General features: G+C 41.5%; 1 protein-coding gene across 1 annotated transcript in view; it reads left to right on the top strand.

Moving 5' to 3' along the window:
• Positions 1–17,027, top strand: part of LOC114664462 (leucine-rich repeat-containing G-protein coupled receptor 5-like) — a 236,611-nt gene that overhangs the window by 200,760 nt on the left and 18,824 nt on the right. The window contains exons 7-11 of the mRNA XM_028818566.2: positions 1,107–1,175; positions 1,271–1,342; positions 8,185–8,256; positions 8,440–8,508; positions 8,645–8,716. Of these exons, the coding sequence (XP_028674399.2) occupies positions 1,107–1,175; positions 1,271–1,342; positions 8,185–8,256; positions 8,440–8,508; positions 8,645–8,716 (354 nt within the window). The remainder of the gene's footprint in view (positions 1–1,106; positions 1,176–1,270; positions 1,343–8,184; positions 8,257–8,439; positions 8,509–8,644; positions 8,717–17,027) is intronic.

Genomic DNA, 17,027 nt, shown 5'->3' with positions numbered 1-17,027 from the left:
AAACTTAAGGGGACAAGCTCCTGAAACAAGCAGGAGCTGAAGATGACTTCATTAAAGGCTTGGCAGAGAAGATCCTCAGCACCTGATGATGTCCGTGAATCGCAGACTTCAAGCCATCACCGCATGCATGGGACATGTGACAAAGTCCTAAATATGACAACTTTAATAGATCGGCCATTGCTGAGTTCCAAACATTACGGTGTCTTGAAATGGGGAAACCAGGTAGAAAAAGTGCTGTCATTACTTCATGGTGTGTCCAAAATGTATGCAAATCCCCTTAAATGAAATCAAATCTGAATTGTGTGATTTGTAATGTATACTGTGGAGCCGAGGAGTAAATCAAGGAAAATGTCTCTTTGTCTCAAACATTATGAAGGAAGCTGTATTTAACCGTGAAGAAAATGAGTATTTCGTTAATTGTGGAAGTGCAGGATTTGTTTTAATTATCTTACTATATAAAAGACTGCATGGCTGGATGGATACTTAGTTGCTTTCTGGTCAGGGTGGAGCTCAGCTGTGCCTCCTGCTACACCACATACATAGCACATCTCCTTGAACAAGTAAGGTGAAGTCTTTTATGGCACCCATGGCAAGATTCATCAAGTTTTAAGAGGTGATGAGGACTATATGATTATTAATTATGTCTTGATATGTAAACTAACATAAATATTTGAAAGTGGAGTAAAGACATTTTTACAAATGATATATTTGAAGACACACTTGAACCCTGCACCCTCTGTCCCTGGCCATCAACTGATTTCATTTTTCCAGTTAGTTGCCAAAAGTTGCAAATCACACTCTAGAGCCTGCACTGGGAGTTTTCCCATTCTACCCATGTCCTTGTGAGTTTTCTCCCAGTACTCCCACATCCTAAAGAGATGGAGATTAGCTTAACTGGACACTGTCGATTATTTGAGTGTGAGCAGGCATGTTTATGAATGTGACCTGAAATGCACTGGTCTTCTGTCCATGATTGTTTCTGCTTTGATCCAAAGTTACCAGAATAACTGCAGTGACCTCAACTTGAATTTTGTGGGTTTTATAAATGGCGTATGAATGTTTGAAGTTGCTCTTGTGATGTGTTTAAATTTGCTTCCTTTACGCAGGGATCTGAACTACAACAGTCTCGATGAATTTCCAGTTGGCATCAAGGCCCTTGGCAATCTGAAGGAACTGTAAGTAGACATATTACTCTTGGCGACTGTGATCTTTGCAATGCCTGTTGTGTTCATGGCAGCCCTACAACTCATCATTGTCTGTGCTCTTTCAGAAGCTTCCACAGCAATAACATCAAGTCCATCCCAGAGCATGCTTTTATTGGTAATCCATCGCTTGTGACCATGTAAGTATCGGAGAATTCTCTACAGCAACGACACTGTATAGTTTTCATATCAAAAACTAGCTTTCCCCTGCGGCTCCGCTTGTATAGTAGTGAAACAGGGCAAAATTTAAAAATCAATAAATTTTTTTTAAAAAATGTAATAATTTTCTATTAAAAAGAATTTATATTGATAGCTTTCATATCCGAGGGTGTCTTGATATACAATATTTTTGGTTTTGCTATTGGGGTGAGATCTCTAGCTGTGATCTCTTTGCCAAAAATTTAAAATGTTGGCAAGGTATCTCTGGCCAAATGGAAGGTAGGTACGCTATGACGTGAAACGTTGCCACTGTATCTGATCGTGTTCAGCTCTGATGGGTGGGGAGAAGAGCTTCTGGCCATGATATCTCTGCCAATGAGCAGGAACCCTCTAAAACACACATAGCTGCAATTTCTCTCTCAAAAACGTCAAACGTTACTCTTTAACAATCACTAGATGATAATGTCTGCTGAACAAACAGGTGTCACTAGTTAAGTGGAAGCAGGTAACACTCCAACACGTGGCGAGAGGTAGAGCGACTCGAACGGAGACTGGCGTGTAAGTGAGGAGGACCCAACCAGCTCCCTCCCTCCCCTTGGCCCGTTGCCTGTCTCTCAGATTCGTACGAATAAATCGGTGCCGCAACTGAACTATAATACTTAGCGCGATTAGAGAAGTTGCAAAATCAAGCGAAATGTTCAAACAAATAATAGAAAAAAATCTGATCTAAATCCGTTAAGTAGTTCTCTCGTTTAAAGTGGACAGGCATACAGACAAATAGACAGACAGACAGACGTTGGATTTTATTTATATAGAGATGGGATCATAGTTACTTTAAAATACTTTCAAATAAGAAACGTTTCACAATACAAGCTGTCATAGGAAGTCAAAAGATACTGGGATCCTAGTGTATGTTAGACAGCCGGAGAGTCACGGATCAGCACCTGAGATCTTGCTACCAACTGGAACCGATTAGGCTGACTCTTGGAGTTTTTACCCACATTTAAGTTGTTGCAGGAACCGTAAAACAAGCTCTCTGGAGACCTAATGAGGCACTGGCATGCTTAGAGTGGTGGAAGAACCTCTTTACAAAAAAACAAAACCATCATTGCAGATGAGTCACCTGTGGTCAGCCTTGTTTGAAAACAGGAGACGCCCTTTAAACCAAATTGAATTGCAGATGGAAGTGGTGTGGTGCAAAGCAACATCCTGAGACATCCAACTGCCCCACTCACTATTCACTGGCAAATGGCAGCCTTCGCAGCTGGGTAACTCGGAGTAGTCTCAAATGTCAAAGCGCAAATTCAAATGGAAACGGCAAATTAAGAAACAGACACAAATATTACAACCATTTATTCTAATTATGACTTCATTATTTTGATTGATGTTCAGAATTTTTTCAGTAACTTTTGTCCTGGACAGGGTCACTTAAGTTAAGTTTGGCATTCTGAAGGTTCCATTGTTAATGAGTCTGATTAAATCCAGCTGACCCACAAAATATTTATCTTAATTTCCTTTAGCTGATTGTCTAAGTTAATTATGCATGTAAATGCTGGCCTGGAACAATTCCCAGGTTGCACCTTTCTTTTCCTCCCGTCCCATACTGTGAGATGGAAGAACTGATCCGCTACCAGGAGACTGGCTCGTTCTCACAAGGAATTATCAGCCAGACGGAATACAATCCAGGACCCGAGTGTAATCGGACAACAGTAATGTTATGCCATTTCTGCATCTCATTGGTTATTTTTAGACGTTTAAGACAGTTCACAGCACTTATGAAGTCAACATCCGTCGTGCATAAATTGGGCTTATTAAGTACCAAGGTTAAGGAGAAAGCAGCTGAACCACATCTTCTTGTTTCCTTATTGTAACGTTACATAACACCACTCAATAATTTCCCCTCAGGGATTAATACAGCATACCAAATACCAAAAATAATATCTGTTTAATGCAGTACAAGATCATTATAACTTCATTGTAGTGATTTGTGATGCTGTTATCTTAAGTTTACATTTCAAATGTTGTAATTTTACTGCCATTACTTTATTGTCCTTAAATCTTTTTTCAAGGAAATTGTTTGTAATCTCTTTTATTATTGAACTAAAGTGTGAAATAAAAAGGTATCATCCGGCTGCCATCAGGTATAAAGCAGGATGAAGCCATCGACAGAATGTTAGCCCATCGCATTACACATCCCCACTCACTCAAAGTGAGTCTACTTAGAGTTGACCAGAAACCTAACCAGCGTGTTTAACTCTTTTAGGGCTAATTATTTCTTCTTTCCCTTTTGTCCCAGGGCTGAATATTTTTTTCTAAACAAATCAGTTTTCTGAAAAATATGCAAAGCAATGGTTTCACACATGAATCAACATAAAATTCTTATTTAAGAGAACTGTCACTCTGTTTTATGTTCCATGAGCCCCTACAGTATGTAGACTCACATACTAATCACATACATATCACATTCCTGTTGGTCTCATCAGCTAATAGACACTTTCTGGAAAAAAAAAAAACAGCTTGAAGTAGTCAAGTGGCTGGAAATCTGTAGTTTCCACTACCACACCATGTTGTTTGTTCAAGTCCAGATGCCAGCTTGCCTCTCACAGATTTGTGTCTGTGTAGTCCTTCCGGGTCAATGTCGCTGTAGGCTCAGTGATGATCTGCTCGGGATCATTCAGCTGATGCAGGGTCCTGATCACTTGCATCAAGTTCAATAAAATATAATCCAATACAGCAATAATACGCAAAAAATAAATAAGTAACTAATATGCACTGAGTATTTCGCTTTGCACATTTGCCTCGCTCTGTCGCCTGATGCCATTCTAGACGTTGCTCAGGGATTCGCTGTCAAGTCAACAAGTCTAACAGTCCTACTAGAAAAGAGGGCCTACCTATAACAGAACACTGAGTTTTGTCGACATTTACAGTTGTTTTTTGCCCACTGCCCCTGAATGTCAACTTTAGTTGACATTCGCCCTCAACCCCTTGTGTCGACAAAAGTCAACATCCACCCTAAAAGAGTTAATAAAAAAAATGCCTTCTGGCCACACGTGCCTAGTGTTTAACACATATTAAGACAGAAACTGTATGGCACAGTCTTCTTCTGGGAAAAGAAGTTAACATGGCATAGTTTAAAGGTGCCCCTAATGGCACTTTTCCATTGAAACCAACAACTAACTACAAACTAGAGTCATGCTGAAGATCTTGTTCCAGTTTAAAATTTTAATTAAATGTGACTAATATCTTTGCACTTAACTCTCCATAGTGAACATGGTCCCTTTATATACTAACAGTCTTGCGTCTGACCTCACCCAATTGCATGTTCATCAGTGAACACCTAGTCGTTTATGGTAATATTCAGACATCCAGCCCCACCCACATCTACCGCCCAGTCGCACGTCCTGCAGCAAGGACCTCTGTAATGCAAACAGGTTTTCTTGCTCCTTGCCCTATCACCCATCAAATAAAATACACATGTGCAAGTTTTGTAGCAAAGGACCTCTAAATCTGAGGTCATGGTTCTCTGACGGAAAAGGGTGGAATGCTCTGTCCGGGTTGGGAACACATTACTGCCTCAAGTGGAAGATTTCAAGTATCTCGGGGTCTTGTTCACGAGTGAGGGAAGAATGGAGCAGGAGATCGACAGATGGATCGGTGCTGCATCCGCAGTAATGCAGGCTCTGCAATGGTCTGTCGTGGTGAAGAGAGAGCTTAGCCAATAGACGAGGCTGTCGATTTACCAGTCAATCTACGTTCCTACCCTCACCTATGGCCACGAGCTTTGGGTAGTGACCAAAAGAGCAAGATCGCAGATACAAGTGGCCAAAATGAGTTTTCTCTAAGGGTGGCTGGACTTTCCCTTAGAGATAGGGTGAGGAGTTCAGTTATCCGGGAGACACTCGGAGTAGAGTCGCTGCTCCTCCGTATTGAGAGGAGTCAGTTGAAGTGATTGGGCATCTGGTCAGGATGCCCCCTTAACGCCTCACCATGGGGCAGACCCAGGACACGCTGGCCTGGGAACGCCTCGGGGTCCTCCCAGAGGAGCTGGAGGAGGTGGCCGGGGAGAGGGAGGGCTGGGGTTTCCTGCTTAGGCTGCTGCCCCAGCAACCCGACTTCGAATAAGCGGTGGAGAATGGATGGATGGAAGGACTACCGAGTTTGTGTTGGTCAGGTTCACTTTCTTATGCTCTGGGCTGAACACTGTCAATGCCGACGAAGTACCTGTTACTCTATTTTATATGAAAGCTACTGCTGCAGACAGGGTTGGTGCTTGGAGCAGCATTTTCATGCAACAATATAGTAGCAACTCACCAATATGGACAGAGAAGCAGCTTCAGTTCAGGTCCTGGACCCTCTGTCAGCTGTTTTGGTGCATTGTGCCACCACTGTCACATCTGCTATCTCCTCAATATCACAGCCTTGGGACTCCTATGTCCTCATCTCTGCCTCCTTTCACTATTTGATTCCATGTTGTGTTGTCCTTCCTTTCTCTATAATCTGCCATGCCCAGGTACTTCTTTCTATGCTCGCCAGCCTATTACTCTCCTATTCCGTTACCTTCTAGCTCTAGACTGACTCTTCGAACTCAACAGTCACTTTTAACATTCACTGCTGACGTTACTGTGAGTTAAGGGGACAACATAATTTCCATAAAGTTGTGAACATCATCCCAAGGCACAGAAAAGTATAATGGTTTTTACATTTTGTGTGATATGAAAACTGGCATGCGAAACTCCCTCAAGGTCACTAAGTGAATCAGTGGAGCAACTGAACCTAAACTTTATATGCTGTCTTACTATCATAAATACAATCCCAAGTCACTTTGGGGTCACTTTTGGATTATATACCTGATCTCCCCACCCTATTCATTAGTCAAAAGTTCTGTCTTCAAGTGAAAAGTGCGACCCTGTGCAAAGAGGCTTCTTTCTGTGGACTACTTTCCATCCATCCATCCATCCATTTTCCAACCCGCTGAATCCAAACACAGGGTCACGGGGGTCTGCTGGAGCCAATCCCAGCCAACACAGGGCAGGACTACTTTCCTTTCAGAGCTAAATTTTAGCATGATGATGATGATTACAACCTGCCTGAAGAGGGGGCCTCGGTTGCCACGAAAGCTTGCATATTGTTATCGGCTCAGTTAGCCAATAAAAGGTGTCATTTTGCTTAACTTCTCATTGCATCCATGATGGCTCAACAGGGTACAACACCCTACACCTACCAATATGTTAAGAAAAATGCCTGAGTTTTGCACATTGTGAACATATTCCTAAATGACTTGACAAGTAGATTTGTGATGGTCCGGGTTCAGCTCCAGGTCCGGGAGCCTCTTGAACCAGGAACCGTCGATAGTCATGAACCGAGATGAATCGGGCAAAAGGAGGACACACACTTACAGCAAGTAGTAGGTGCAAAAGTGATAAGTGCTTTTCTTAAAATCCAATCCAAAAACAATGTTCACTGCAGATGGTGCAGTAATTCACAAAATCAATCAATAAATAAATAATCCATAAAACAGGTGTACTATGTGGAGGTTTAAAAAAAAAGCCATAATAAATAAGTCCAATAAAAATTGAAGTTGAAAAATCATGGCAGGAGCCTGTTCTTGGCCTTGGTGCCTCTTTCCAAATGTTGACATCTCCCTAGTTTACTCTATTCGGATGCAGCAGCACGAGGAGAAGTCCTTCTGACAAGCATAGCCAACCTTCGAATTCCAGGCTGAGGTCCCTGCTACTGTCTGAGGCCCCTGGCAGTGCGCCGCACCAGGCCTCACTTCTCTGGCTCCCGCTGACCCTCCTCAACTTTACGTGGAGAGTCACTTAAGCAATGGGTCCCTCCAGCCTGGAGTCTGGATTGATGCTGTTCAGCGCCATGACCACCTGTCATATGCTCAACTCATGGCAACCTGCCTCTGTTCTACCACACAAGAAACAAATGTGTGTGTTCTGCCCATCATTCTTTTTGTCCTTCTTGTCATCCCCTTTAATGATAATAATGATTTAATGATGTTGTCATTTTACAGGTACAACGAAATATAGTTATCACATACCCTTTGGGGTCAGAGCACAGGGTCAGCTATTGTATAGTGCCCTGGAGCAATTACAGGGTAAAGGCCTTGCTCAAGGCTCCAATGGAGTAGAATCCCTTCCAGCAGTAATGCATTTAACCAATCGGGCACAGATGAGGCCCTTGCAAGTGTGAAGGTTTGCATGTGAATGTGATCAGCCAAGCACCACAACCAACTCCAGAACAGTGCCGCCATGCCCCCATCTGCACCCGATCCATGCCCACATGCTCTCAAGACTCGATTATTTATATTAAAATCTGCATAGCACCACAGACCGCTTATCACAGGATTGTACAACATGATTTTTTTCATTTTGTTCTATTTTCATTCTCCATAAAAACATGAGATAAAATTTTTTTTCATTCATCACTAGAAATTACATGGGGTATGTAACATACAAAAAAAAACATGATTTTTGGATGGGTTATTCATTTAAAATAACCCATTCATTTTTGTAAATACTGCATAGGCTTGTTTAACTTCAGATTAAACAAAAAGAGGACACAGTAGGCACATAAAATCGTCACTCACTTTCAGACTTTTTGGTCCCTTAAGTGCATAGTTGAAACTTCTAAGGTTTTTTACAATTGTGGGCAAACGCTAGTGATGTATGCATTAGTGATTAGAATGAGATGTACTGCTGTAGTTGTCTTAGGCAGTCACAGAAATGTTCATGGGTAAATTAGCTTTCATTCCAACTCTCTGTTGTCTGCAGGCTTAGCAGCTGAATTTTATAAATGTGTGCTTCTTTTTCAGATTTTTTTACGACAATCCAATCCAATTTGTGGGGAAATCAGCATTTCAGCACCTGCCTGAACTGAGAACCTTGTAAGCATGATTTTACTGTTTGTTTATATAGGTGGGTGATTGTTTATATGTCCTCTGATAGATTGATTGGTTGCAAATGTTTGTTGTTATTTCTATAAATATTTCAGCAACTAAAAATTCGACCTTGTGGCTCCACCACTGCACCTCCAAAATAGTGAGTGGGTCTTGTCTTTGTTGTTTCAGGTCCCTTAATGGAGCTACAGAAATCACAGAGTTCCCAGACCTCACGGGGACCAAAAGCCTGGAAAGTTTGTAAGTGGTCCACTCTGATTTATTTTTTAATGTTTGTTTCTTTTTTAATCAGTTTTGCCAAGAATTTCAAGCACCATCAAAGGTAACCAAAGGCTTTCTTGCCATTCACATCAGTGTTTAATTTATATTTTGTTAGGACCCTGACTGGTGCTCGGATAACAACGCTGCCCAGAGATGTGTGTGAAGAGTTACCCAACTTGCAAATTCTGTAAGCTACTTCAGTGAATCTTTTGTTTTTTTGAACTGACCGATCACACTATATTGATTTTAAAGCATACTACCTTAACAACTATTTCAAAATTCTTTTAGGCAAGATTTAAAACACGTAAAAATCAAGGGTGGTCGTCTCATCTCGATCTTCTCGTATACTCATATACAGGGATGGATATTTGAGGAGTAAACCACAAGACAATGATTATATTTTTATATTGTGTACATTAAAAAAACATCAACAACAAATCAAATTAATAATATATTGAACTGAATTATTATAAAAGTAAAGTTGAAAAAATCGGATTCTGGAGCTGCATGAATAAAAGGTACCACTACTGGTTAGCAGAAATAGCCCAAAAGTTGATAGAAATCGATGTTTTGTCCCTAATACTTGTATGTCAAATTTTGCTTGATCTAAGTAAAAGCGTACTCAAGTTATCGTGTTTATGTACACACACACAGACATAATTCCAAAAATTGTATTTTTGAACTCAGGGAGGTCTAAAATGTCACGATTCATCAAAATCTCTAAATGGAATTTTTGGACGATTACAATACTTTCCCTATACTTCGTATACGAGAAAGTAAAAAATGAAAATGCAAAATGCTGATTAGTGAGCTCTACACTTGACAGGATCTCACTGATCTCAAAAGATTTTTAAAAACTGGTAAACACAGCTTAGATCCACGGTTTTCAAACTGTGGTACGCGTACCACTGGTGGTACTTCAAGTCATGCCAAGTGGTACTCGTGTGGTCCTTTATTTACCATGAATTGATGTTGCTACAATGCCAATATGTTGCACATAATCATATATAGTATAAGTATACTACTGTAAATGCGTGGAAGACTCCAAGCCGGCTTTTATTAGCGCAGGCACCCATTTCCTTAATTAGTTTAATATCACTTTAATGTCATAATTATAGTCATTATAGTGACTTTTTCTTCAAAACAACACGGGTGTAAATTAACGATTCATTGACAGTGGTACTTCAGTTTACTGGTCCTCGCGGAGTGGTACTTGTTTAAAAAAGTTTGAAAACCGTGGGCTTAGATAGAATTTGAAAAAGAGACTAATTGTTGAAACAGAGTAGCATTCTAAGTCCTACTTTGTCGTATATCAATTCTTAATCTTCTTTTTTGGCACTTGAATTAGGAGGACTCCAAAAATCTTGAACTAAATAAACATAAAGACTACAAAGAGCTGCTGACATCATAATGGCCTTTCTCTCAATTTTCTGAAGCCTTTTTCTCCCTTTCAAGGTGCTAGGACATATCACAGCTAGATTAGGTGCAAGACAAGAAATGATCTTTGATTTGACACTGTTTTTTTCTAGGGAGCAGTGGATGGCTCTGTCATCACTAATGAACCCAACACACATGTTAGGGTGGGTAGAAACTGGAGTGCCCAGAGAAAATCCCAACATGTGGCGAATAGGGGGACTGCGGCAGTAATCAAATCTGGTCTTAAGATGTTGTGAGGCAGCAGTGATAGCCACCATGTCATCATACTGTCATTTATAATGAAACATACATGCAGGACTTTGCTCAGTACCACATAATGTACACTTCAGCATCAACTGAAATTTTATAGGCATTTGGAATTATGTTAATTGATATGCATTTTATCTGACATCATTTTCACAATTTTATTCGGTATGTTGTTGGGGGTTGGCATTTTATGTTAAGATCTATTGTGTTGTTCTGTCTTCTGTGTGTGAAAGACACTCTCAAAAGTCCAAAGAGCTACAATGGCTGAAGCATTCACACATTATAGTGTATAAAATGGAGTTACTGGATAAACAACTGCAATGCTATCCCCTACACTTAGTCCTGTTAGGACTGTCAGCAGAGTTCATGACACTGTGGTACACATGAGCAGAGGGCCATGAACACTGTACGAAAGCTGCAGTTGTCAAATATTGTTCTTAACTGCACACATGGACCATGGTTCTGTTTATCTTCGTCCCTGATCATATAATTATTTTTCTTATCAACACCAATTATATGGCTATCACATGATAGAGAGATTTGGAAAACAAAAGAAAAGCACACCCTTTGGTGAGTGCTCGCACACTGTGCCACTCGCCTCTATGAATACGGTTTTAATATGGCCTGCTGCTGTAGATACCTGGGCATTTTAGATGGCAATGGTACCCTGTAATGGCAGTCATAATTGCACCAGTATGTGCATTAGCTGTTACGTGATTAATTGGTAAGAGATAGTTAACCAACTAGAGACAGAGGATGATTAGGGGGTCAGAATGACTAGGCCATGGATGTCAATTTAGCCTGGTCATTGAGATATACCCTGCTCTTTACAAAGGATACTCAGGAATCTTTGATGACCACAGTGAGTCAGGACCTTGGTTTTACATCTCAACTGAAGGACAGCACCATTTGTACAGCATAGTGTGCCCATCACTGCACTGGGGCATTGGGATCCATGTTCAGAACTGAGGGTAAGCGCCCTCTACTAGCTTTACCCACACCTCTTCCAGCAGCAACCCAAGTTTTTTCAGGCCCACACATACTTAGCTTCATGTGGATGACCTGTTCTGAAGTGCAGGTGGTATGGCTGGATAGACAGACAGATCTTCATACGCCCACATAATGAAAGCTGACAAGTTACAAGCAGATCTCAGAATACCTCTAACATCAACCCACCCAACCCTTCATCCACCTGCCACAATTGGAACACCAAGAATCAACACTTAAAAGAAGTGACAGCATTCCTAAAACCTCTGGGTGGCTATGGCTTGTAACACCATAGAACTCAGCTCTTCTTATCAGTCAAACATGTGTGGACGAAAAAATGCACACTGAAAAGCAGACAGATAATATTTTCTCAATTCTTGTTTATTTATTTATTTGGAGTCGCAGTAAGTAGAGATTCAAAAGAGTATAACCTATAGCCGCAAAGCTCAATTGAACCCTGATGAAAAGCCAGGAGGGGTTTTTTATACTTCAGCATCTCATGATTAATAAGACAGAAAGAACATCCTTATCAAACCAGTAAAGTTAAACAATATGTCTGTTGAGCTAAGCATTATCTGTGTTTTGGAAGCTAAGCACAGGAGAGACGCCTTTGCATAAACTACATGTGCAGTTCTGCAGCCTTGTGACCTTGTCCCTGAAACATTCACTCTGAGCAAAGGAAAACAAGAAACAGCTTACATTTTATTCATAGTGGACACTATTTCTCCTGAACCCTGGAATAACATATTTTTTGGTTAATTCATAAGCCAAAGCGTCTCTCACTGGCAAGTTACAAAATAGTTTTACAAACACAAAGAAACACATAGTGCTGAGGAGAACATTCTTCTTCTACATTCCCCCCTTTTTTTTTTTTTTTTTTTTTTTTTTTTTTTTTTTTATGGGTTATACAGGAGTAACGCGGGAGAGAGTAGGAGAAGGGGAAGGAGTGGAAGGAAAGGAGGAAGAAATGGGAAGCATGCATTCTTCGTGTAACATATAAGCCTTGGCCACGGAGGCAGTGAAATACTGGGACACAATATATCTAATTAGGGGGACTATACAGCAGGCCACAAGTAACAGAATGATAAAAGCAACGGCCAGTGAAATAAAAACTGACCTGAGCCATCAGCCCCAGGGGCTAGAAATGCCAGAAGTGGTAGCTAATTTATTTGAAAGGGCAGTTAAACCTGGCAAAGCACGGTGATTGATCCATCGGCAGCCGTATTATTAGGGATGTAAGTGCAGCACACATCACCAAACATAGCACATACACCCCCCTTTTCAGCAAGGAGCATATCTAATGCTAATCGAATTTGCCAAGTCATAAGGGATGTTCTATCAAGCTGTTCATGTATCCCTTCAACAGCCTCTTTAGTAAAATTCAGGAAACGCTGTTGGTTGTAATATAAGTAATTAATCCAATCTACATTTTTATTTATTGTAATTTGGGTGAAAATAGACTCAAATCCGGCAGCAACTTGATCTCGCGCTTGAAATTTATCAGGGACTCCGCGAGGGACACCAATGGAAGCAAAGTAAACGCCAGGGCTGTGAAGAGAGAATGTGGAGGGGTCAGCAGAGCGGGGTCAACGACGTCGGCCAGAGCTGGACGACATGCGAGGAGAATTCAAAGGGAGGAGGCGGAAAGGCATAACAAGTTGGGTTAATGTGCATGTGCCAGTCCAAATAGGGGGAAGAATATCAAGTAATGTTAATGTACTGCACATCCACCAAATATCAGCACGCGGAGTGGACTGTGTCAACAGGAAAAGTGATAATGTAGAATTAAATGAGGTGGAATTAACCTGGAAAGTCTGGGAACAGAAGGAAGAAGGGATATGACCAACATCAATACTTCGGAAGGGGGAACTATAATTATTAGAGAAGCAGGTATAATTGCCTTCATGAGACTGGAACATCGGGGGAGTCATTTGAGGAGTGGGGGGGAAGAGGAGAGAAAGTGTATTAGAAAGAGGGAAAGGGACAGTAGCCAAATGTGGCCTGGCCGTAGCACAGGCGTAGCAATCAGATTGATTTACTTGCTTAGCTGAATATAATACCCACTGCAACCAACGGTTCTGATCGCCATAGCCAGTTTCAATTGAAAAGGTGGATGAAAGGGTGGAAATATTCATAATCTTAACCGAAGAAAAGTCTGAACCAGAAGTTGGGGAGACAGGTGTGTGTGCAGGAGAATGAGAGGTGTTAGTAACAGGATTGTCAATCTTAATTAGAAATCTCCCTAAAGGGTCAGTTCCAGATACATATGCCCCTAATATATAGGTTCCTGAGTCATGTAGGGAGGGGCGCTTCAAAGTGATAATCAAGGGGTTACAATGGTTGTCGACACATTCATGAGAAGCATGTCCTTTTATGATAGAAAATCGATTTTTCAAACCGTACTTTTGGGCCTCAAAAGGCTGAAAACCCCAGTCCTCAGGTCCAGTATTAGCAAAAACCCATTGCCAGGTGTCACAGTTACTTCCCCAATAATACCTGGAAACCGTCATACACACGTATTTGTCAGACCAGGTCCACTGGGCTTGTCGACCAGTCCCACAGTCGATAATAGAGCAAAAATCAACCTGCAGTGATGTGGTGATTCCTAGCGGGAAAGTCAAGGTGACCAGGGCAGTAGACAAGGGAAAAGAAAGCATAGTAGCACAGCAATCAAGGGTGCCATCTCTTGCAATGTGAGGCGTGAATCCAGGCGGGCAATCCTTCCATTTTCACTGCATGTGGTGTGGATAGAAGAACTTGGAACGGTCCTCTCCACCTCGGCTGATGCCAATGTTTCCTCCGAGTGTCATGGACGAGGATCCAAGTGCCTAAGGGAATCGGCGTGTCTTTAGATGGAAGATTAGTCCTCCAGGCCTGGTTAACCTGCTCGTGGACTTCTTTCAGAGAAGCTCGGAGACCTGTAAGACAAGAGAGAAGATCATTGTCCACAGTATGCAGGTTAACATTTCGCATAACCATGCCCACAGGCATGGGTGTCCGGTCAGAATTTCAAACGGCGACAGTCCTAATTGCCGGTGTGTTCTTGCCCTCAATCTCATTAAGGCCAGAGGCAAAGTGTCTGGTCAGGATAAATTTGTCTGCTCACAGATTTTTGCTAATTTAGATTTGAGGGTGCCATTATCAGTTTGCAATTTCTGTGGTATGCCCCACCTAGGAATAATTTCTTTGATTAAAGCTTAGGCTACAGTTTTAGCATCAGCGTGTTTAGAAGGAAAAGCTTCCACCCATCGGGAGAACACATCAACAATTACTAGACAATAACGGTAACCTTTAGACGGAGTTAGTTCAATGAAATCCATTTGGAGGTGTTCAAACGGACCCATTGGATTAGGTGTAACGGCGGGACTTACCTGGACTTACCTGGGTGCCCTTTCCTACATTAGACTTTTCACATAATGCACAGCATCTGCAGAACTGCTCTGCATATGTAGAAAAGCCTGCAGCTTCCCAGTGTTTTTCAACATCCTGAATCATGGCGTCCCTTCCAGCATGGTCTAGACCATGAGCGATTTTTGCCATACCTGGGAAAGAAGCCTTTGGGAGGAAAGGTTTGTTAGTTTGCCTATGGGTCCAGACTCCATCAGAGAGGGACCCTTCTTTGGACTATTTTCTTTTTTCTCTGTCCGTGGCTGCACTCTGTAAAGAAACAAGTTGATTATCAGGGTCCTGGTTATTTCTCTGTTGGAATAAAGAAATTGATGTGTTATTATATGCAGCCTGTTTAGCAAAGTGATCAGCTAATTCGTTTCCTTTGCTGACAGGATCTTGTTTTCCTATGTGAGCTTGACATTTAACGATCGCTAACTTTGATGGTTTAGTTATAGCTTCTAAGAGGGATTCAATAAGTTTTTGATGTTGGATCGGTTTGCCAGCGCTGGTCTTAAATCCTCTACTAAAATAGAATGAACGGTGTGAGGTACCTTTACTGTTAGGGGGCTCATGAGCACTTTGTTTGTCTGTATGTGGTTGCGTTAAAACTGCATTCATTAATCCCCCCTTTTTCGTCCACGAACACAGTGAATGGACGAGAATATAGTCAGTGAGAGTAATGCATTTTTATTATTATTTATTTATTTATTTTTTTATTTTAATCACATAGAGCCTTGTCAGCCTGCTATACCACTGCATGTAGCCAGATGGCAGTGTTAGCTAGATTTTGTAAAGGCTGTGCTCCTCCTGAAAAACTTACAATCAAACAACTTCTCAGGCCGCAAGCTGGTACTACTTTTAAATTAGGAATTCATCTCACCGTGGTGCCATACATGCTAGCCTCCAGATCATGGAAAAGTCTGAGGCGGAACTGGGTCAGCGACAACAAGGAAACACTAATTTCCGTGGCGACCCAAATGCCAACTGTAAACAAAGATAATCCATTTCGGGAAACACACAGCACAACTCCACAACAAGAAAACATTCCCACCAAAAGCTATGCAGCCACAGAGAAATATGCTGACTTAACCTGTTGTTTTGTGACCGGTCTTGGAAGGTTTTGAATGATGGTTAAACGGCCGCTAGAGAGAGCTCTTGTATCGCAAGAAATGTCATGACCTAAATATTTAACGATAGCTTGAAGTAACTGCAGTTTTTTTTTTTTTTTTCTTTGTTTTCTTCGACACTTTTTTATGGCCATTTTCACCTAAAAAGAATAGCAATTTTCTGAGTATCATGTGCACTTGTTGTTTATTTATTTTTCTTTTCTTTTTTCTTATCTATATACTGTATCAATTTATTATCTTTTTCTGGCCAAAACCATAAACACAAGGGGCTTCAGTATATCCCTGAGGCATGACGGTCCAGGTCCATCGGCGGTTTTGAAAGGTAAAAGCAAACCAGGATTGAGAATCAGGGTGCACGGGAATGGAAAAGAAAGCGTTAGCAAGGTCAAGAACAGAGAAGTACCGGTCGGACGGGGGCATCGTGGAAAGAATAGTGGAAGGATTAGGAACAATAGGTGTTCTAGGAAAAAAAAAAAAAAAATGCAGAGTTAACTTGTCATAGGACCCGTCAGCCTTTTTTTTACAGGAAAAAATGGGGGAGTTGACTGGAAAGTATGTAATTGGAATAATCGCTCCTCGCCTCACGAGATCAGAATGTACGGCGGCGATGCCAGCCTCTGCCTCTGGAGACAGAGGATCCTGGACATGGTACGGGCGGAAGGAAGATTTTGAGAAAATCACCAGTGGCTCAGTGTGCTATCCTTCCATAATCAATTTTTCCCTTGGGACCACAGTGCTAAGGAAACATGGGGAACCGAATCTCCTAAACAGAAAACGCTTTGTGAATATGTGAGGTGCACTGAAGCAACTGCTTTAGTAGACAACAAAAATACATGGAATGTGCAAAGTTTCAGGGCATGTGCTGGAGGAAAGAAAAGATTCTAACCAAGGTGTGTCCACTTCAGTAGGGAAATACTGGGCAGTACAAGGCAGGGTGTCCGGGACTTGTAAGTGAGGAAAATAGGCATGAGGGGAAAGAAATGAAGGACTTTCAAAAAGGAAGGTGTGCGGGGAGATGTTCAGGGTCCAGGCTGTAAAAGAGGGCTTGGGGTGTGAAGTTTTGGCACAGGAGCTTAGGAATGGAGCAGCAAAAATCCTTGTTCAGTTAATGAAAATTGAGACTGACAATTAAGTCATAAGATCCCATCCCAGCAGTTTCACAGGACACAAATGATTTAACAGAAAGGAACGAGTCAATAATGAAACTGTTAATGCTGAGCTGTAATTGCACAGGAACCTCCTTCAGCGCATGGCTCCTGTGTCCATTTCAAAGGCAGTTTCTTTGCCATTAAAGTCAATAAAAGATCAGTT

The sequence above is a fragment of the Erpetoichthys calabaricus genome, chromosome 1 (assembly GCF_900747795.2).
Source record: "Erpetoichthys calabaricus chromosome 1, fErpCal1.3, whole genome shotgun sequence".
NCBI classification, from domain to species: Eukaryota; Metazoa; Chordata; class Cladistia; order Polypteriformes; family Polypteridae; genus Erpetoichthys; species Erpetoichthys calabaricus.
Note: the sequence above shows the minus strand (reverse complement) of the source record. Positions and strands in the feature narration are given on the sequence as shown.